The sequence below is a fragment of the Melospiza georgiana genome, chromosome 13 (assembly GCF_028018845.1).
Source record: "Melospiza georgiana isolate bMelGeo1 chromosome 13, bMelGeo1.pri, whole genome shotgun sequence".
Classification (NCBI taxonomy): domain Eukaryota; kingdom Metazoa; phylum Chordata; class Aves; order Passeriformes; family Passerellidae; genus Melospiza; species Melospiza georgiana.
In genome coordinates this window covers 3,833,649-3,856,094 of record NC_080442.1, presented here as the reverse complement: position 1 = coordinate 3,856,094, position 22,446 = coordinate 3,833,649, and the positions used below count along the sequence as shown (strand labels likewise).

The 22,446-nt window shown below is 55.6% G+C and overlaps 2 protein-coding genes across 2 annotated transcripts; one reads left to right on the top strand and one right to left on the bottom strand.

Annotated features, from left to right (window-relative positions):
- Positions 1-1,331: 1,331 nt before the first annotated feature.
- Positions 1,332-10,569, bottom strand: LOC131089071 (cytochrome P450 1A5-like). The gene is made up of 9 exons (XM_058033594.1): positions 10,503-10,569; positions 9,580-9,733; positions 9,264-9,506; positions 5,634-6,513; positions 4,841-4,967; positions 3,655-3,744; positions 3,454-3,577; positions 2,754-2,840; positions 1,332-1,830 (listed from the first exon to the last, which is right to left on the bottom strand). Exons 1-9 carry the CDS (start codon positions 10,567-10,569, stop codon positions 1,524-1,526), a joined length of 2,079 nt encoding a protein of 692 aa, XP_057889577.1. The 3' UTR covers positions 1,332-1,523.
- A 585-nt stretch (positions 10,570-11,154) lies between these two features.
- LOC131089070 (cytochrome P450 1A4-like) lies at positions 11,155-20,387 on the top strand. The gene is made up of 7 exons (XM_058033593.1): positions 11,155-11,238; positions 13,553-14,416; positions 15,139-15,265; positions 15,489-15,578; positions 15,656-15,779; positions 16,191-16,277; positions 20,081-20,387. Exons 1-7 carry the CDS (start codon positions 11,155-11,157, stop codon positions 20,385-20,387), a joined length of 1,683 nt encoding a protein of 560 aa, XP_057889576.1.
- Positions 20,388-22,446: the final 2,059 nt, after the last annotated feature.

Sequence of the window (22,446 nt, the reverse complement as noted above, 5' to 3'; positions counted from 1 at the left end):
AACCTCATGGGTTGTCCTAAAGCATCCTTCCATGTTTTTTCCAATTCCTTTGGTTGCCCACAGCAGGTTTGGATCTTCCTCTCCAGTGTTTTTCCTACAACATTGGGATCATGACATCAAGTGGGGAAGACAAAGCTGGTGTGATGCCAACAGCTGCTTGTGCTGGCTCAAAGAATTTGGGTGGCTCTGAGGCTGTGTCACCTCGGTGTTCCACCACAAACTGGTGACCAAGCAGGGCCTGGACACACAGAGTCACTGCTTTTCCTTCAGGCTGCTTTGGCAGGTCTGGACAAGCCAGGATCTCCCTGAATTCTTGGGCAATCGGCTTCCCCGTTCTCTTCCCCACCGCGCTTTCATCTCTGCCTCTTCTGGGAAGCTTTTGTGCAATGCCTGATGAGTGATTGGCATTTGGACATGGCAGGAGCTCTGGCTGCAGCCCCGCTGCTCGGGGTCTGGGGCCGTGGGGGCAGAACCCTCCCCTGGCATGGGTGCAGGACAGAGCGTGCTGCCCCGGGGTGGTGCCTGTCCCCGTGTCATCCCTGCTGCCAGGTGCTGGGGCTGGCTGCGGTGGCTTTGCGTGCAAAGCTGGGGAAAAGGAGGCATCTGGCTCTGCTGGCATGGGCTGACTGGCAGCCAATGTAAACTCTTGGGTTTGAGCTGGAGCAGTTCCTGGGTGTCATTATTTTCCTGCCGTGAAAACACCTTTGTTCCAGCCCGGAACAGCAGCAGTTTGGCTTTCCCAGCAGCCAGGGCTGAAGGTGTCCTTCCCTGTGTCCTCCCTTGTGTCCTCCCTTGTGTCTTCCCTTGTGTCCTTCCTTTTATCCTTCCTTGTGTCCTCCCTTGTCTATTCCCTCGTGTCTTTCTTTGTGTTCTCCCTTGTCTATTCCCTTGTGTCCTTTCTTGTATCCTTCCTTGTGTCCTTCCTTATGTCCTTTCTTGTGTACTCCCTTGTGTTTCTCTTTGTGCCCTTCCTTGTGTCCTTCTTTGTGTCCTCCCTTGTGTCTTCCAGGGACACCACCGACCGTGGTGGAGGAGGTGTATGAAGGCTCAAGTTGCCCCAGGGGAGGCTTAGATATTGGGAAAATTTCTTGACCATGAAGGTGGTCAGTGGTGGAGTCGCCATCCCTGGGGGTGTCAAAACATGTGGCACGTGGGGACGTGGGTTAGTGGTGGCCTTGGCAGTGCTGGGCTTGATGGTGATAAAGCCTTTTCCAACCTAAACAATTCCATAATTCTGTAATTCTGATGGGGGATGTGGGGTTATGCCATGGGTTGGCTGTCCTGCATCCATCAGAGAGTGACTCCCTGAGGAAAATATCCAAGCCTGGGTGTGGTGGAATAGCGAACATTTAATGGAATATCCAACACTAGAAACACCAGGAAATAAAACAGGCAACAACTGCTACAAAACAAAGCAGATAAAGCAGAAGTCCTGATGGTTTCAGTTTATCCCATAACCCCACAAAGTTGTTCCAGACTCAGCTCTGCTGACAGGACACCGTGGAGATGTCTGCTCCCGCTGCTCAGCTCCTGCCCTTGGTGGGGAAGCGCTGCCTGACCTGGAAGTGCTCACACCTCTTGTGCTTCAGGGACAGTCCGTAGAGCGGGGTCATGTCCACGCTGCCGCCCTCGCAGATGCTGAACTCCAGCTGCTGCAGCAGCGTGGCCAGGAAGAGGAACACCTGCCAGCGGGCAATGTTCTCCCCGATGCACCTCCTCTTGCCCAGGCCAAACACCAGCACCTTCTCCCCGTCCTCTTTGTTCACCTTGGTCCCATCAGCGCTGAGGAAACGCTCGGGGTTGAAGGTTTCTGGGTCCTTCCAAAGCTTCCTGGAAGGGAGAACATCGGGTATTGAGATGGTTTCTCCTGGGCATGGGTGTCAGGGGGACACTTGAAGGTGGTGTTCCAGATTGCAATGCAAGGTGTTTTCCATTCCCATCTGCATGGCAGATTATCTTTGTCAAGTGGGCAGCTTGCCTTATCTCTCTCTTTGAGTGATCACATTCACACCTCCCTCTGGAGGGGACATCTGGTGATAACAGCTATTGAATGTCACAGCATGGCTGATAAGAAGTATAACATCCCATTGGGAGATGCTTCACCCAGAGGGAGGAGCCAAGCATTGCTACCCAGATATAATCCAGAGGTTTTGAGACACCAGCGTGGCTTTCTGCACGGGATTTCCCAGAGGAGCAGCAGCTGCCTCTCCTTCCACTGGATCTTCAGAGGAAGAATGCATCCTTCTCTACAGATCCCTGCTCCAGCAGAACCACCCCTGACACTGCAGGAGGGCTGAGCCACACTTCCAATGGGACTGCCACCAACACCCTGACCCACAGGGTGTCAGGTTGGGTTCTGACTCTGTCAGTGTTGTTCTAGTGCACTGCATTGTTTATTTTATCCTTTTATTTGTTTTTCTTTCCCTATTAAATAACTGTTATTTCCTGCTCCCATATTTTTGCCTGAGAGCAATAAATTCAAATTTATAGCAATTCAAAATAAATTCAAAATTTATAGCAATTGGGAGGGGTGGGGAGGGTTTACATTCTCCATGTCAGGGGAGGCTCCTGCCTTCCTTAGCAGACTCCTGCCTTTCCAAACCAAGAGAGGTGGGAACTGTTGGGAAGAACATCCCTGATGGTTTGCCACCACGGGAGGGGTCCTGTTTGTCACTGCAGGAGGGGCCCTGTTTTCCAGCACGGGAAAGGACCTGTTTGCCAGCACTGGAGGGTTTGTGCCTCACGGTACTCACTCGTCGTGGTTCACCTGCCACTGGTTGACGAACACGCAGCGATCCTTCGGGATGAAGTAGCCGTTCAACACCACGTCCTTGGTGGTGCTGGGGAGAGAAAAGATGGAGAGCAGGTTCTTCTGCATCCTCAGGGGACTGGCAGGCTGCTCCTGAAGGGTGTCACCCAAAGGGGTGGTTTTGTGAGGACGGTTGTGTCCTCCACGAGCTGTAACATGGTGCCTCAAGGCCACCTCGTCCCTGGAGCAGCTGTGCCAGCCCACCACTGTTCAGCACCGTCACTTTTGTTGTGCTGAAGGGAATGTGGGGGGAAAGAGAAGTTAGAGGAGACCCACAGCTCCTGACAAGCCAAAGCCCAGCGAGTCCTGCAGGGGTTTCATCTTCAAAGCCCTATTTGTGCCCTTAGGACTGGCTAGGAAATACCCCAGATTGTATTCGGGAGGTTTAAGAGTCTTGGCTTCTCTTTCCTCCACCAGAAAAAATCCAGTCTCACTTCACAGCTCATTCCAGATCAGTTGTGATGTGGTTCCTCCCAAGGCAGGAAAGAAAATACAAACCCAGGGGTGTTCTGCCAGCAAAGGTTTGTGGGGTGAAACCACCCTCAAAACAAAGCATCCAACGCCAGAAGGGCAACAAGCTGGAATATTTCCCCCTCACAGCCATCAAAAACCCCAAAGAAGGCGTTGGGCACCCCAGCCCGTACCTGTGAGGGATGGTGAAGGGCAGGAAGGAGGAATGCCTGAACATCTCCAGGATGAAGGCCTCCGTGTAGGGCAGCGTGCCCCGGTCCGAGAGGCGCGGCCGCCGCTCGCGCCCGATGGTGCGGTCTGGGGAGGGGGACAGGACAGGGTCAGCACCAGGGCTGAGCACAGAGAGCCCAGAGGGATGTGGGGCAGGGACTCACCCAGCTCCTCGTGGATCTTCTTCTGGATGTTGGGGTTCGTCACAAGGTACAGGAGGCTCCAGGACAGGGCTGTGGTCACAGTGTCAAAGCCTGGGTGGGCAGAGAGGGTGGGGTGTGGGTGAGCTCAGCACAGCTCCTGTCGGGACCCAGGACATTGCTCTGGCTGCCCTGGATGGCTCGAGACCCTGGCAGAGGGGCTCAGAGGCCTTGGCACAGAGTCAAACACACCTGCGCCTTTGATTTTAGCCCATGGAAAAAATTACCAACTTTGTGTGAAGATTTGCAAGCCACAAGAGTTTGAGTAGAATGACAGTGAATTTGTCACAGGGTGAAAATGGAGAATTTTGGGGTTTTAGAATGGGGGTTCAAGAAGCAAGATGGAGGAATCTGGGTGTGTCCTGTCTACTTCTTCTTCTTCTTGTCTTCCATCTTCTGCTGTCATGTTGGCACTTTTGGATTGGTTTAGGATAGAGACAGACTGTCTAACATAGGTGATAGGTATTGGAAAATTATTGTAAATAAAGTACAGGTAGTTCTTAGTATAAAAAGGGAACACCACTACAAGGGCTGTCACTGTGCCACAACCCGGCCTGCTGGACAGACTTCAGCAGGTCCGAAAAAGAATGTATTAGATAAGAGAAAATAAACAACCTTGAAAAGCAGAGCCGAGGAATCTTGACTTCTCCGATAGCTTAGGGCTGGGTAAAAAGACTTTTAATACTTCAGGAGCCATTCTAGCAACACATAACCTGAGAAGCACCCACCCTGGCCTGAGGGCTGACCATCTCACAGGGCAGTCTGGGCTGGCTGAGGAGGCCAGGGACATCCTGGACATGCAGCAGGGCTTGGGGCTTTATTCTGCCATAACAAACTTGGCTAAAATATCCTGTTCTCTCAGCCTGTCCCGCTCCTGGGTTGTGTCAGGTTTGTACAGCTTCTCCAGAACTGGGGGAATTTCCACAGAAAGGTGAATCAGCCCACAGACATGTCCCTCAGCCAGGAAAAACCACTCTAGATGCTGAGGTTCAGCCGAGCTATATAACCCATGCCCTTCATTTTTCCAGAGCAGGAGGGAGAGAGCTTAGACCCAAACCAGCTGCCTGCTGTTGGACAAGGAAGGGTCAGGCAGGAGGAGCTGGAGAAGACCTGAGAGCATCTGCCAGAGCTGAGGAAAGGTGAAGGCTACCTGCTCCAAAGAGGTCGTTCACGAGGTTGACGATCTTCTCCTTGGGGATCTGCGTGGCCATGTTGGTTCCCAGTTTTTTGTCCAGGCACTGCTCAATGAGGGAGTCCGTGATGTCCCGGATGTTGTTCTGAGAGGAAGAGGAGGCAAGGTCATGGAGCAGGGCTGCAGAGGGGTGGGTGCTCCTGGGCGGCCCCACAGCGTGCTGGGGGAGCCTGGGGCCACACGAGCTCTGGGGAGCACCATCCCTCAGCTCCTGTGGTCCCTGTGGAAACGAGGAGAGGGTTCTCCAAGGAACTTGAGGTTCAACCACCAGACTGGCCACATCACACTGGGAATGGAGGAGACACTGAGAGGCTCGTGAAGCTGAGTCTGGGAAGGTTTGGGTGGGACATCAGGAAAAGGTACAAGGATACCAGGAAGCAAAACAGGCAATGATTGTTACAAAATGAAGCGGATAAAACAGAAGTCCTGACAGTTTCTATTTACCCCATCACCTCACCAGAGGGTGGTGAGGCTCTGCCCAGGCTCCCCAGGGAATTGGCACGGCCTCAAGGCTGCCAGAGCTCCAGGAGAGTTTGGACAACACTCTCAGGGATGTTGGGGGGTGTGTGCAGGGCCAGGAGCTGGATTGGATGATCCATGTGTGAGCCAACTCACGATATTCCATGATTCTACAATTCTCTATGATTCTGTGAGGAGGAGGAGGACTGGGGAGAGACAATGGCTGCCAGAACACAAACACCTCGCTGACAGAGAGGGGAGGAGAGCAGGGGCAGGTCCTGCCAGCTCTCACCTCATCATAGCTCTCGTAGTGCTCCTTGACCCTCTTCTGCAGGAAGCTGAGGAGGTACCTGTTGAAGTCAATGAAGAGCTTCATGCTGCGGCTGGGCAGGTAGCGGAGCAGGGGGATGAAGTCGGCGGGGTTGCCAGCAGCAGTGACAGCAGTGAACTCCTCCGTGGAATTCACCAGCCTGAGCAGCTCCTGGTCCTCGTGCTCGTAGCGCTTGCCAAAGCACATGGCACAGATGACGTTGGCCACCGACACCACCAGGTACCGGTAGGGCTCAAAGCTCTTGTGCTCCTCCATGACCTGCAGGAACTTGGTGACCAGGTACTCGGCCTCCTTGGAGACGTGCTCCTCCAGCAGGCAGCTGCAGGACGAGGTGGGGCTGGGCGCGATGGAGAAGCTCTTCAGGGCGCTCTGGGCCAGCCTCCTGCGCGCTTTCCACACCTCCCCGGAGTCGGGGCTGAACGTCAGGCTCTGCCCGTCCGCGACGAAGCGAAAGCTGTAGAGGTCGGGTCGCCCCATGAAGTCCTCTCCTTGCTTGACCAGCGCTTGGCGGATGGTGTCCAGCCCGCTGAGCACCAGCACGGGCCGTGTCCCGATGTGCACCTCCATCACGTCCCCGTAGCGCCGGCTCAGCCGCGTCAGCGCCAGGTGCGCGTCCGTGCGCAGCTCCAGCACGTTGCCCAGCACGGGAAAGCCCCGCGGGCCCGGCGGCCGCCGCAGCCCCGCGGGCACGGCCGCCCGCAGCCGCTGCACCAGCAGCAGCAGCACCGCGCACAAGGCGGCGGCCGCCAGCAGCGCCTCGCCGGCCGACACCGCCACGGGGCTCCCCAGCGGCCACATGGCAGCAGAGCTCGGGGTCACCGCCGCCTCCGCACGGACAGCCCTGAGGGAGGGAGCGCAGTGAGGGAGAGCCGGAGCAGCGCGGGGCTGAGCGCTGGAGGGGGGACAGGGACAGGGAGTGACAGCCCCACAGCAGCCCAGGGGATGGAGCTGCCCCTGCAGCACCGGCAGCACAGGCTGGAGTTCTGTGAACGGTCCGAACACACCCAACCATCCCTTAACGGGGACCTCAACCCGTCAGAGACTTTGCAGCACTCCTTTCCCTGTACCAGACCCTTAGAGTGGCACACAGAACCCTCAGGAATAAACCAAAGGTGGGTGAGGAGCTGGGGCTGGTCTCTGGGCTGAGATACCTGAGGGTGTTCCTGACTCTGGGACAGGGAGCAACAGCCCCAGAGCAGCTCAGGGGATGGAGCTGCCCCTGCAGCCCCGGTGGCACAGGCTGGAGACCTGTGAATGACCCAAAGGCACCCACCCATCCCTTAAGGGGCTCCTCAACCCGTCAGAGACTTTGCAGCACCCCTTTCCCTGCAGAATGGCACACAGAACCCTCAGGAATAAACCAAAGGTGGGTGAGGAGCTGGGGCTGGTCTCTGGGCTGGGACACCTGCAGGTGCTCCTGACAGGGACACGGAGCCACAGCCCCAGAGCAGCTCAGGGGATGGAGCTGCCCCTGCAGCACTGAGGGTTTCCAGCAGCACACGCTGGACATCTGTGAAGGCTCCAAACACACCCACCCATCCCTTAAGGGGGGCCTCAACCTGTCAGAGACTTTGTGGCACCCCTTTCCTCACAGAAAACCCAAACCCCCACTGGCACAGCCGTGGCTCCTGCCCAGGGAAGCCGCTCTTGTAAAACAAGGCATGGAGAACTGCAGCTCAGCAAATCCCAGGGAAGCAGAGGAACAGCAGCTCCTCCGTGAATGTGGTTCCAGGACCACCAGACCCATCAGGAGTCACAGCCAGGAGGATGGACCTGCTGGCCACAGTATTGGGGACTTGGGGATGTTACAGAGCTGCTCTGTGAGAACACACAGCTCACTGGGTGAGCAGGGGCACCTAAATGTCACCTTCCTGGTTCTATACCCACGTTCAAACCCTCCCAAAACACAGAAGCTGTCTCCTACCTGGTTGGTTTTACTGCCTAAGGCTCCCAGCAGGGATTGGCACCAGGAGCAGGGGAGAATCCTCCTCGGTCTCCTCAACCACCTTCTCCTGTCACCTCGTTCTCCTCTGCCTGGTCCTTCTCCTCATGCCACCAGGGTGTCCACAGCTGTCTAATCTCTGCACTCACTGCACCACTGGGTATTTATCTCCCTCCTCCCGTGGCAAAAGCCCTTGGCAGTAGCTACCCATTAACAAATGGGGCTGACCCTGCCTGGAGCCTGCCCAAGAAGCCAGGGAAGAGCCTTTCTCCCCTCCAGCAAGCTCTAAGGGCATGAAGGGTGACTTCTCCTCCTGGGCCGGGCCCCAGAGCCTGCTGTGGGGAGGCAGAAGGGGGTCCGTAAGCCCTGCCTTGGGGAGGATGTAGAACATGTTGTCAGCATTGCTTGCCTGTGGAATGTGGGTGCCAGCATTTCCCCAAAAAAGCTTTTCTGGGCTGGCCAGGCTGTTCCCAGCAGCCTGAGAGGGCTGTCACCTGCATGGCCACTCCGAGAGCTGCAGGCTGTGAACGAGGGGACGCGTTGGTGACATTCCCCATCCATCCCTGGGGAACGATCCAGCAGGTCCTCTGTCCCGGGAGCAGTGGCAGCAGGATCCTCCGGGCCAGGGGCAGAGCCAGGCTCAGGTTAACGATTGGCCAGGTTTGCGTGAGAAGGCGGCTGGCTCGCTTCCCCCGGCTCCTCGGGGCAAACAGGCAGCGAGGAGGAGGAGGAGGAGGAGGAGTGGCGGGGCAGAGGGGAGGAGGTGAGCCCGGCAGATAGGAGAGGTGAAGGGGCAGAAAGGGGCAAGGCTGGGGCAGCTCATCCCATAAACATTGGGTGACACCCGGCAGGGAAATGCTCGTGCCAGCGGGGCTGCTGCTCCAGGCGGGGCAAAATTCAGGGGAGTTTGGGAAGTGCAGCTGGGATGAGCAGGAATGAGCCAGAGCTCGGGAGTTTGGCACGAAGCTTCCTTCAATCTTCGAAAATTCCAAGGGGAATTTGGCCCAGGTAAAAGCTGAGCTAATATTTAATAAAGGCTTTCAACCTCTGGTCTAATCAGGCTCGTTAATAGCAATGAGGCCGTTCATTAATGTTTGGCAAGAACAATTACAAAACCCCGGCTGCTAATATTCCTGCTGATAATTCCCGGGAATGCCGCAGCCCTCTTGGCCCCGGCAGGAATCTTGGGAACGCTGTTGGGGAGGGAGGCTGCAGGAGCAGGGCTGGATCCTCGATCCCTACGGATCCACCCGGACCCATTGCATGGGGTGGGGCTGGGGGGCTGAGTGACCCCCCGCCCTCCCCAGCAGCATTTCAGACCTTGTGCTGACGCTGAACCCATCCAATCCTCATCTACCGCATCCCAAAACTCTGGAAGAAGTGAGGAGAGTCCAGAGAGGTTCCCCAGGACCCTCTTCCAGCCTGTCCCATCCCTCCCCGTGGCTGCCAAGCCGTGCGAGGGCAGGGTGCCACCTGATGAGAGCAGCGTTAAGAGTCGCTGCCAGGCAGCCTCACACCCCAAAAACACCCCAAAAGCACCCCAAAACACCCTCAGCCCCGGCCGCCGCCCCTCGCTGAGCCCGCGGATCCCCAGGGACGCTGCCAGCCCCCTGTCCCTGCTGGGTGTCGCTGTCCCCTCCGTGTGTCACCACCCCGCGGCGCCGGGCTGTGCGTGCGGCGACAGGCGGCAGCGGCACGGTGACGGTGCCCGCAGGCACGCGTGGCACGGCGTGCGTGGCACCAGCCCGTGCCCACGCCCGAGGGACACGGAGGGGTTGGCAGCCCCGAGCCTGTCCCGCACACGGGTGCGGCTCCGTGCGGGGACGCTGGGACAGACGCACAGAGCGTTGTGCCCGGTGTCGTACGAGGTGCCAGAGCCATCCCCGGCCGGGCTTTATGAACGCCCTGACGAGTGTCCCCAGCCGTGGGGCACATTTGTGACATTTGTGGCCAGCAGCCCCGCACCGCTCCGTGTCACCTGGCGCCAAGACGGGACATTTCAGGTGGCACTCTCCTGTCTCCTTCTCCTCGTGGCTGGAAAGGGCTGGGATGGCCGTGTCCTCTCGAGGGGACACGAGTGACAAGGGCAGTGCCGTACCCTCGCAGGTGATGCAGCCTCCTGCGGCAGAGGGCACCGCTGCTGACACCGACGCTTGTCCCCAGTGTTGGGGGCTCCCTCCGAGCTCCCCAGCCCGCAGCCAGCCGCGGGGGGAGCTGATGCTGATGCTGAGCTGCTCCGGCGCCGCCCTGACCCCGGGCCGGGCTCCTGGACGGGAGGCCACCGCCCTGGTCCTTTAAAAACCATTTCCCCCCCCACCCACCCGTAGCGTGACTGCGAGTGACCAGGACGGCCCTCCCGGGTCTGGCCGGAGCCCCTTCGCACGCGATGTCCCTAATGCCACCCCTGGGACCCCCCGGCGGGGCGGGACCCCCGATCCCCCCTATCTGGCCTATCTCCCACCTCGTGGCGGCTGGGCTGGGAGCAAGGGTGAGGGTGGAGGGGACAGATTTGGGGAGCGGGCTGGTGCCCCTTGTCCTCGCTGCAGGGCAGGACCTGGCCTGTCACCCAGCGGGGAGAGGGGCTGGGGGCTCCGAACTCTGCCCGAGCCCCCCTTCGGACCCCCAGCATCCACCCCGGCTGCACCAGCCGTGCCCGCCTCCCTCCGGCTGCACCCTGTGCCCCATGCCAGCCCCACCTCGCCCCTCGGGTGGCCCTGTCCCAGGGGACAGAGGTGACATAGGGCACTGCCGCTTCTCACGCGAACCTGGACAATCTTTAACCGGGCCGGGGCAGGCAGGGCCGTGACCCCCGAGGCTGCCCCGCCGCCCACGTCCCCGCGGGGTCCCTGCGGAGCTGTGTGGCGGTCCCGCAGCCCGAGGTGCTGCACCGGGCACGGCGGCGGCGGGACGGGGATGAGCGATGGCCGAACCCCGCGGCGAGCGCTCCGCGCTCATCCCCGCGTGTTCGCGGAGCCGAACCCGCCAGTCCCCCGGTCCCGGCCCGCACCGCGCCGCCCGGGGCGGGTTTCCCACGCGTCCGCTGTCCCCGCGGCTCCGGGAATGTGCCGCGGCTGCGGGCACCGGGGCTGGACGGAACCCTCTGGGTCTGGGGGCGAGCGGGACAGCCCGGCCGGCCCCCGGGGGGGTCCTGGGGAGCAGCGGGGCTCGAGACCGGCGCCTTTAAGATCCTGCCGGTAGCGTGACTGGAGTGACCGGGGCGGTGCGGGTTTGCCCAAACATCCCGCCCTCTTCGCACGCGATGCCCGCCCCGGGCTGGAACCCACGGGCGGCACCGACACCCCCGCACCCCACGCCACGACTTATCGGGACCCCCTCTCCCTTTCCGGACCCTCCCGTGCCCGTCTCGCAGCCTCCCCCTAAGGGATGCGCAGGGAGCGGGGGTCCCGCACCCCACGCGTGGGGGGAGCCCCGGGACAATGGGGGGAACGGGAGATTGGGGGGATGGGGGGGTCCGAGGAGTTCTTGGGGAGCTGGGGGTCACGTGACGGGAGGCGGTCTGGCCAATCAGCGCGCGGGGCGATGCATATAAAGCAGGAGCGGCGGGCAGAGGGCACCTGCCGCGGGACCGGGCCCCTCCCGCCGCTCCGCACCGTTCCTGCCGAGGTGAGTACCGGAGAGCCCGCACCGCCACGGACTGGGACTGGGACTGGGACTGGGACTGGGACTGGGACTGGGACGGCTCTTCCAGCACCCCTGGGTGATGGACAGCCCCGCCGTGCGCTGTCCTGCCTTTCAGACCCCAGCAACATCCTCCCCCACCTGCTGGAAGGTGTTTTGGGGGGTCCTGGGGGTAACGCTCCCCTCGCGGGTGGTGGCGCTGCCGAGGGCTGGGAAGGGGTCCCGGCTGGGCTGCACCCGCTGCCTGCGAGGTCACCAGAGCCCCCCTGGAATCTCCCCCGTGGGTGCCTGTGGAACCCTGCCAAAGCCGAGGGAAGGGGGGATTTAACAGCCAACCTCCTCCCAGCCCTGCTCGGGGCTTTCAGATGGATTTCTTCCCGTGAGGAGCAGAGAGTGGGGCTCGGTGATCCTTAGGAGTCCCTTCGAACTTCAGCGACTCTGTGATTCCATGGTTTGGGACAGAGCTGGGAGCGGGATGCAGCCACCCCGCTGGCCCCCGCTGCAGGCAGGGTTATTTTTCATGCCATGGTTCGATCAGGGATGATCCCTGGCACTGCTCGGGAGTGCTGGCTCGGTGGCTCAAATCAGGATCAGCTCTCCTCTAGCCGAGTGCTCTGGAAAAAAATCTTTGAGGATGAAACAAAGGTCCTGTGGTTTAAGAGAGCACCTTTGCTTCCCTGGCACGTAGACAAAAAGTTGGGGGACCTATTCCTTTCACTCCTGGCTGGCAAAAACCGTGCTTTTTAATGTGAGTGGTTTCCTAAAGTGTGGCAATTGTGGATCACAAGTGAAGCCCAGCTCTGCTCCTGTCTTGTGCTGTCACTGCTCAAAGTGTCTCAGCCCAGAGATCAGCCCCAGCTCCCAACCCATCTTTGCTTTCCTGAAGGTCTGCTGCGGGGAAAGGGATGCCACAAAGTCTCTGATGGGCTGAGGTCAGCTTCTGTGTTTTCTGGGAGGGGTTGAATGTGGGTATAGAAACAGGAAGGTGACATTTAGGTGCCCCTGCTCACCCAGTGAGCTGTGTGTTCTCACAGAGCAGCTCTGTAACATCCCCAAGTCCCCAATACTGTGGCCAGCAGGTCCATCCTCCTGGCTGTGACTCCTGATGGGTCTGGTGGTCCTGGAACCACATTCACGGAGGAGCTGCTGTTCCTCTGCTTCCCTGGGATTTGCTGAGCTGCAGTTCTCCATGCCTTGTTTTACAAGAGCGGCTTCCCTGGGCAGGAGCCACGGCTGTGCCAGTGGGGGTTTGGGTTTTCTGTGAGGAAAGGGGTGCCACAAAATCTCTGACGGGTTGAGGTTCCCCTTAAGGGATGGGTGGGTGTGTTTGGAGCCGTCACAGATCTCCAGCGTGTGCTGCTGGAAACCCTCAGTGCTGCAGGGGCAGCTCCATCCCCTGAGCTGCTCTGGGGCTGTGGCTCCGTGTTCCTGTCAGGAGCACCTGCAGGTGTCTCAGCCCAGAGACCAGCCCCAGCTCCTCACCCACCTTTGGTTTATTCCTGAGGGTTCTGCAGTCGAAGGGTCTGGTGCAGGGAAAGGGGTGCTGCGAAATCACTGCCGGGTTGAGATCCCCCTTAAGGGATGGGTGGGTGCCTTTGGGTCATTCCCAGGTCTCCAGCCTGTGCCACCGGGGCTGCAGGGGCAGCTCCATCCCCTGAGCTGCTGTGGGGCTGTCATTCCCTGTCCCTGGTCCTTGTCCCTGACAGGAACACCTGCGGATATCTCAGCCTGGAGACCAGCCCCAGCTCCTAACCCTGAGAGTTCTGCACCTGAGGGTTCTGCACACCAGTCTAAGGGTCTGGTGCAGGGAAAGGAGTGCTGCAAAGTCTCTGACGGGTTGAGGTTCCCCTTAAGGGATGGGTGGGTGTGTTCGGACCGTTCACAGAACTCCAGCCTGTGCTGCCGGTGCCGCAGGGGCAGCTCCATCCCCTGAGCTGCCATGGGGCTGTCGCTCCCTGTCCCAGAGTCAGGAACACCTGCAGGTATCTCAGCCTGGAGACCAGCCCCAGCTCCTAACCCACCTTTGGTTTATTCCTGAGGGTTCTGTGTGCCACTCTAAGGGTCTGGTGCAGGGAAAGGGGTGCTGCAAAGTCTCTGATGGGTTGAGGTTCCCCTTAAGGGATGGGTGGGTGTGTTCGGACCGTTCACAGAACTCCAGCCTGTGCTGCAGGGGCAGCTCCATCCCCTGGGCTGCTATGGGGCTGTCACTCCCTGTCCCTGTCCCCCCTCCAGCGCTCAGCCCCGCGCTGCTCCGGCTCTCCCTCACTGCGCTCCCTCCCTCAGGGCTGTCCGTGCGGAGGCGGCGGTGACCCCGAGCTCTGCTGCCATGTGGCCGCTGGGGAGCCCCGTGGCGGTGTCGGCCGGCGAGGCGCTGCTGGCGGCCGCCGCCTTGTGCGCGGTGCTGCTGCTGCTGGTGCAGCGGCTGCGGGCGGCCGTGCCCGCGGGGCTGCGGCGGCCGCCGGGCCCGCGGGGCTTTCCCGTGCTGGGCAACGTGCTGGAGCTGCGCACGGACGCGCACCTGGCGCTGACGCGGCTGAGCCGGCGCTACGGGGACGTGATGGAGGTGCGCATCGGGACACGGCCCGTGCTGGTGCTCAGCGGGCTGGACACCATCCGCCAAGCGCTGGTCAAGCAAGGAGAGGACTTCATGGGGCGACCCGACCTCCACAGCTTTCGCTACATCTCCAACGGGCAGAGCCTGGCGTTCAGCCCCGACTCCGGGGAGGTGTGGAAAGCGCGCAGGAGGCTGGCCCAGAGCGCCCTGAAGAGCTTCTCCACCGCGCCCAGCCCCACGTCGTCCTGCGGCTGCCTGCTGGAGGAGCACGTCTCCAAGGAGGCCGAGTACCTGGTCACCAAGTTCCTGCAGGTCATGGAGGAGCACAAGAGCTTTGACCTCAACCAGTACCTGGTGGTGTCGGTGGCCAACGTCATCTGTGCCATGTGCTTTGGCAAGCGCTACGAGCACGAGGACCAGGAGCTGCTCAGGGTGGTGAACCTGGGCAAGGAGTTTGGGGAGGTGGCTGGGGGCAGCCACCCCGCCGACTTCATCCCCCTGCTCCGCTACCTGCCCAGCCGCACCCTGGAGGCCTTCAAGGACATCAACCGGCGCTTCAACACCTTCGTGCAGAAAATTGTGCAGGAGCATTACAGCACCTTTGACAAGGTAAGGGCTCACATGCTCTTGAATGTGGGTGCAGATGCCTGCAAGTGTCCCCTTCTGGTGGTTTTTGGCTTCTTTTTTCTGCCTCTGTCGAGGTTGGGATTGAAGGCACTTGAGATGGTGGTTCACCTTCAGGCTCAGATGTTTATTATTAATTATCTATGTTACAGTCTCACGGCAGTGAGTTCTGCAGCCTTTCATTAACGAGGCACAAAATTATTAACTATCTCTTGTTACAAGGTCTTTTACGGCTAAACTATCCAATTAAGAAATGATACCTAATTACAAGATTGCCAATTACAAAATACCACCCAAACCCAGGAAGAAGAAGGTAAAGAAGAACAACCAGCCCCCATCCTAAAATCTCCATCTTGCCCTATATTTATTGCTATATTCTAAAACCCCAAACTCTAAGTTTTCCACACTGTGACATTACACACTTCTAATCGACTACACATTTAGAACCAGAGCACACAGTCTCAAGCTGCACCAAGGGAAATTTAGGTTGGATATCAGGAAAAAGTGTTTTACCGAAAGAGTGATGAACTTCTGGAATGGCTGCCCAGGGAGGAGGTGGAGTCCCCATCCCTGGGTGTGTTTAACACAGCCTGGATGTGGCACTGGGTGCCAGGGTTTAGGTGAGGTGTTGAGGCTGGGTTGGATTGATGGTCTTGAAGGTCTCTTCCAACCTGGTCACTCTGTGAATTCTGTGCATTCTTCCCCAGGGTCACATCCGGGACATCACGGACTCGCTGATTCAGCACTGCCAGGAGAACAGTGCTGGGGAGGATGCCCACGTGAAGCTCTCCGACGAGAAGATCATCCACATCGTCAACGACCTCTTTGGGGCAGGTGGGAATGTTCCTGAGGGCAGCATTGGATCTTTGGGACACGAGGCTGGGTGGGGACATGGAGATGCTGGGTGGACACATGGGCACCTTTGGGTCTGTGGAGCTGCTCTTGGGTGCCCTCCTGAACACTTTTTGGGGGAGAAAACATCTGGAGCAGTGGGATCTGACACACCCGCTCACCTGTCCTCTTGTTGTCTCTAAATGCCAACTCCACGCCCACCCAGGCTTTGACACCGTAACCACAGCCCTGTCCTGGAGCCTCATGTACGTTGCCTTGTACCCCGACGTCCAGAAAAAGATCCACGAGGAGCTGGGTGAGTCCCTGCCCCACATCCCTCTGGGCTCTCTGTGCTCAGCCCTGGTGCTGACCCTGTCCTGTCCCCCTCCCCAGACCGCACCATCGGCCGCGAGCGGCGGCCGCGCCTCTCGGACCGGGGCACGCTGCCCTACACGGAGGCCTTCATCCTGGAGATGTTCAGGCATTCTTCCTTCATGCCCTTCACCATCCCTCACAGGTACGGGCTGGGGTGGCCGACACCTTCTTTGGGGTTTTTGATGGCTGTGAGCGGGAAATATTCCAGCTTGTTGCCCTTATGGAGTTGGATCCTTTGTTATGAGGGTGGTTTTACCCCACAAACCTTTGCTGGCAGAACACCCCTGGGTTTGTATTTTCTTTCCTGCCTTGGGAGGAACCACATCACAACTGATCTGGAATGAGCTGTGAAGTGAGACTGGAATTTTTCTGGTGGAGGAAAGTGAAGCCAAGACTCTTAAACCTCCCGAATACAATCTGGGGTATTTCCTAGCCAGTCCTAAGGGCACAAATAGGGCTTTGAAGATGAAACCCCTGCAGGACTCGCTGGGCTTTGGCTTGTCAGGAGCTGTGGGTCTCCTCTAACTCCTCCTTCCTCTCACGTTCCCTTCAGCACAACAAAAGCAACAGTGTTGAATGGCTACTACATCCCCAAGGACACCTGCGTGTTCATCAACCAGTGGCAAGTGAACCACGATGAGTGAGTATCCCAAACCCTCCCTGCTCATCCAGGCTGCTGTGGCTGCTCTTGGCATTCACATCACTCTGATCCTCATTCCAGGAAATGACTGGATTGTGTACAAAAGGGCAGACTGGACCAAAAACGGTGTGGGTTTGATGCTGAGCCCAGCCTTGGCTCTGCTGGGCATGGAGCTGGTCCAGCTTGACTTGGCCCCCAGTTCAGCAGCTCCCCAGCACGAGGGATTACATAACTGATGTGCTGCTCAGGCTGCTGGGTAGTCAGGAATCAGAAAATCCTGCTGCCAAGCAGATCCTGTGATCTGAGCTCTGGATGTGCTCAATGGGAATCGCTCACTCCTCTTTTTAAGGGAGAAAAACGTGGTGATGTGACCCTGCTGAAGTCCACAGGCTCGTGTTGTGGTTGCTGATAATCAGCTTTGGGAATGATGGGGGACTGGAAAGCAGAGCCCCATTCTGCCCCTCCTCTGCTTCCCAGCAGAGACATTCCAGCAGGGAGTCAGCTAAGGCTTGATACAGGAGGGGTTCCCAGATGGGGTGGTTTGGATCAAAGCTCAAGATGTTTGTATCCAAACACCCCACCCAAGAGGCCAGAAGCTTTCTGAAATCCCTCCTGCTCTTGCATGAGCGTGGGATGGGAGTGCTGTCCTTGGGGCAGAGAGGATTCCACATATCCCAGCAGAAATTCCCAGCTGAGACACTGTTAAATCCCACCTGGCGCCTCCCAGCAGCTGCACTGGGGCAAGTTGGGAAGTTCTGCTGAGAGGATTCAACACAGGAAACCCCCCTGGTCCCCGTTTTCCCTGTTTGAAGGGCTGCTGGCAGATCCCAGTGCTGAAGCTGCAGGTTCTCTGGCTGCTGGGATTAAATGGATGGAATTAAATCCATCTCTGGTGTCTGCCTGGGCAAACACAGCCCTGGGCTGAGCTGATGGAGTCTGACATGAGTGGGTGCTGTAAATCAGGACCAGAGCTTGCCAAGGGTGTTTTTGGGTGCTGGAGTGAGGCAGTGCTGCAAAGCTCCTCTCTGCCAGGAGGGGTTTTGGTCAGTGACCCCATTGCAGGGGGTCAGAGCCATCACAGTGCCCAAGGGCTGGAACCCTCTGCTCTGGAGCTGGGATCTGGGACACCTCAGAGCCCCTGGCAGGGCCTGAAGGGGCTCCAGGAGAGCTGGAGAGGGACTGGGGACAAGGGATGGAGGGACAGCACACAGGGAATGGCTCCCACTGCCAGAGGGCAGGGATGGATGGGATGTTGGGAAGGAATTCTTCCCTGGGAGGGTGGGCAGGCCCTGGCACAGGAGAAGCTGTGGCTGCCCCTGGATCCCTGGCAGTGTCCAAGGCCAGGCTGGATGATGTATGGTCTCTACAAGCCAAGTCTCATAAACTCTTGGAGATCTACATCACACCCGAGATAGCTCAGCTACCTTAGAAGGCATAAAATGAGCAGAATGGCTTCTGTGGTAGTGTTGGAAACAGGAAAGTTTTAATAAAAGGCGAAATAACAAAACTCTTTACAGAGAAAAACCAAGCCAGGTGCAAGAGGTTCTTGCCCCTGGTAAAACACCCCACAAAAACAATTAGTTTCTTTGTTCTCTTATTTTTCTAGTAAGCTGCTTAGGTGGTACTTTTGGCTCCTGTCCAATTTGTTATACTTAATTTTGAGGTGAAGTCCCCCAGGTCCTATGAGGTGTCTTCTTTGCTAATTGAGGACAGAAACTTCTGAGCTTTTTTCCTTTTTAAGGAGACAAAGGATAGTTTGGTCACTCTGTCAACAGAGGGCACATTCCTATAGCTGGATGGGGCTTGGAGAACCCTGGGATGGTGGAAGGTGTCCCTGCCATGGCAGGGGTGGCACTGGACAAGCTGTTACGTGACCCTGTTATAAATGAATATTTCACTTTGGTAACTAAGGAAATTTATTAAATAATCCAAGTATAAATTTGGAAAAAGCTACAGGCAATTTGACTCTGAGCCAGGTGATGAAAGGTGGGGAACCCAGGATTTGGCTTCTATTGCACCAAAGTCCTCATGGGTCTCCAAATGTCATTTCTAAGGGGTTTGTTTTATACAGTCTTTAGGGCTCTGGAAGGGGCTATTCTTTAGAATATTTTAGCATATTATTGGTTTTTCCTTTCTTGCTGCCACGTTTCCCAGAACTGGCGGATAATTGCTGCAATCCTGTAAGTGGAAATCTTCTGGCATAAACTTCTGGCATCGAATATTATCTTACTGATGATGCCTATCAAATGCCTCCTGCTGGGGTCTTGTCAGATGAAAAAAATCCCTTGGAATATCCATCTCTGGAGACAGTGTCTTCCTGGTGTTGGAATCTCCATGCTTAACACTTAGCCTATTACTGCTTGTTGCCTAACACTGGCTTTAGTACAAAACATTCTGTGGTTTTAATTTCTTTGAGCACAAATTATTTTATAATATATTATATAATATATATAATGTATAATGTATAATATATACTATAATATATATGTATGTATATATATATATATGTATATATATGCATGTATATATATGTATATGTGTATATATATATATATATATATATATATATATATGTCTGTCTTGGTTTGGAAAGACTGGAGTCTGCTAAGGAAGGCAGGAGCCTTTCCTGAAATGGAGAATGTAAATCCTCCCCACTCCTCTATAGTGTTAGAAATTTCAAATTAAGGGGCTCTCAAGCAAAAAATATGGGAGCAGGAAATAACAGTTCTTTAATAGGGAAGAAAAAAAAGAATAAAATCAACAATGCAGTAAACTGAAACACCACGGACAGAGTCAGAATCCAACCTGACACCCCGTGGGTCAGGGTGTTGGTGGCAGTCCCATTGGAATTGTGGCTCAGCCCTCCTGCAGTGTCAGGGGTGGTTCTGCTGGAGCAGGGATCTGTAGAGAAGGATGCATTCTTCTTCTGAAGATCCAGTGGAAGAAGAGGCAGCTGCTGCTCCTCAGGGGAATCCCGTGCAGAAAGCCGTGCTGGTGTCTCAAAAGCCTCTGGATTATATCTGGGTAGCAATGCTTGGCTCCTCCCTCTGGGCTCACATCTCCCAATGGGATGTTATAGTTCTTATCAGCCATGCTGTGACATTCAATAGCTGTTATCAGCAGATGTCTCCTCTGAGGGAGGAGTGGTTGTGGAAGAGATAAGGAAACTGCCCACTGAACAGAAGACAGCTGCCATACAGATGGCAAATAGAATACATCTTGCTTAGCAATCTGGAAAAATATATTATATATAATGTCTCATATTTTATATATTATATTTTATTACATTATGTTACATTTTATTATAATATATTACATTTTATTTGAGTTTATTTTTTTAATTATTTTTTCTTTTTAAAGTTTTTAATCCCAAAGGGAGCTGTTACTGGTCTTTCTCCTGTGTAAAGGCAGAAAGGTGGTGCCAAGCTTTGGATCAGTTCAGGGCTTTACCAAAAATCAGGAGTAGCTTTCTATCCCTGAAAAACTGGAATCAATATTATATTTTTTTATTATTTTGTTTTATTTTAAAAATTTCTTGTACTTTAATTTTCTTTTTAAGTTTTATTTTAAATTTTGATTTTATTTTTATTATATTTTAAAATAAATAATATATTATCATTTTATATATACCATTATACTCTATTATACATGATAATATTATATATATTATATGTAATATACCGCCGTAATATACCGCCGTAATATACCACACCACCGTAATATACCACCATAATATACCACTGTAATATACCACCGTAATGATTATTCCACCCCTGTGACGGCGTGTCCCCTGTGTGTCGCAGGGCGCTGTGGAAGGAGCCCTCAGCCTTCAGGCCCGAGCGGTTCCTGAGCGCCTCAGGGACGGAGCTGAACCGCGCCGAGGGTGAGAAGGTTCTGGCCTTCGGGCTGGGCCGGCGCCGCTGCCTCGGCGAGACCATCGGCCGCTGGGAGATCTTCCTCTTCCTCACCACGCTGCTGCAGCAGCTGCACTTCAGCCTGCGGCCCGGGGAGCCGGTGGACATCACCCCAGAGTATGGACTGACCATGAAGTACAAGAAGTGTGAGGCCTTCCAGATCCGGCAGCGGTTCCCTGAGAAGAGCTCTCTGTGAGCTGCTGCAGGGGGTTGGAGGCTCTGCCCCTTGCTGTGCATCCTCTGGAGGATGATTCCTCTCCTGGGGGGACAGCTGGGCTTTGTGGGGCTCTTCCCAGCTCCATCAGCCCTTCCCACATGGATGATCCCCAGAGGTGTCTTGGAGAGATGCAGCCTGTGGTGGGGAGGGTGGGATGTGCTCCACCTGCCCTGGGCAGCTCCCTCCATCCAAACAGATAAAAACCTGCAGGTTTTTCTCAGGGAATCCTGCCCAGCCTTACCCAATGGGGTGAAATCCTCTTTTCCAGCTCGTTGCCCCACTGGGAATGGATCCTTGCTGCTGCTTCAGAAAGGTTCTGGAGCCTTCAGCAGCACCCACCTCGAGGGGACCTATCCTGGGTGCACCCACACACCCAAATTCCTTGAATGTAAACTCATGGAGTGAATTCTTGAGTGTTCCTACTCATTTAAAAAAAAATCCACCATCCAGATTAATAAAACATCCACCCTATCCTGGGTGCACCCACACACCCAAATTCCTTGAATGTAAACTCACGGAGTGAATTCCTGAGTGTTCCTACTGATTAAAAAAAAAAAAAAATCCACCAGCAGAGCCACTCACAAATTGAGATTTTAAATCAATCCCTACCATGAAAATCTCAAGGGAGAATGGACAGGGAACTTCAGGACACTCCAGCTTTCAGACTAACTTTGCATTTGCTGCCTTTTTTAATATCAGGGTTTTTTTTCTTTATCAAGCAATAGATTTTTATATCCAGGTTAAGGAGTCTTCAGGTTTGCAGGAGGTGCCTTTTGCTGCATTCAGCTTTACCAGTGGGAAGGTGAAGCAAATGGAGCAGCAATTCCTGCCTGTTTGTGCCTTTTTGGGATGGAAACCACACCATATTTCTAACCCAATAAATAATTACATGAGCATCTTTTAAGTCTCTTTCTGATCTTATTCCACTGGGAATTTTTTTTTTTGGCGGGGTGGGGGGGGAAGCACCCTATGTCCCTCTATCATCCCTAAAAATGTGAGTTGGTGTGTTGGATTGGGTTTTTTTCCTGTGGGAAATGAGAGGGCTGTGACTCCAGTGGCATTGGGGGAAGTTTTGAATCCCAAAGGGAGCTGATTCTGTTCTTTCTCCTGTGTAAAGGCAGAAAGCTGGTGCCAAGCTTTGGATCAGTTCAAGGCTTCACTAAAAATCAGGAGTAGCTTTCTATCCCTGAAAAACTGGAATCAGTGGGTCAAACCCAGGGAGGCAACTGCGGGCAGATGTTTGATCCCCATCTCAGAGCACCATTAAATGCAAAGCTTTGCACACTTTCCCTTAAAAAAACAAACAAAGAAAGGCAATAAACACGAATTTCCAATGGAAATATGAAGGGGCTGTATGGAAAGTTGGGGTCTGTTCATCCCCAAGGGGGAGGGGGGGTCCCTGCAGGGATCAGCCTTCCAAGGTGCCCAGCCCCACTGGAGCATGGAGCTGTTGGTGATTTGGGTGTGGGGGTGTGGGAAGGAGAGCAGCCTTGGGAGGGGATGGAAGGGATGAAAAAGTGACAGAGGTGTGATGGAAATGGGATGGATGGGGAGGACAGTGTGATGGAAGGGATGGTGACATGGAGGGATGGACATGATGGAGATTATGGAGGGATGGACATGATGGAGAGGATGGTGTGATTGGAGATGATGGAGGGGATGGAGATGATAGAGAGGGATAGAGATGATGGAAGGGATGGAGATGATGGAGAGATGGTGTGATGGAGATGATGGAAGGGATGATGTCACGAAGGGATGGTGAGGTGGAGATGATGGAGGGATGGAGATGATGGAGTTGATGGAAGGGATGGTGTGATGGAGATGATGGAGGGGACAATGTCATGAAGGAATGGTGTGATGGAGAAGTGGAAGGGATGGTGTGATGGAGATGATGGAGAGACGGAGATGACGGAGGGGATGCAGGGATGGAGGGACAGATGTGACAGACAGGTGTGTGACACAGGTGTGTGACAGAGGTGTGTGACACAGGTGTGTGACACAGGTGTGTGACAGAGGTGTGTGACACAGGTGTATGACA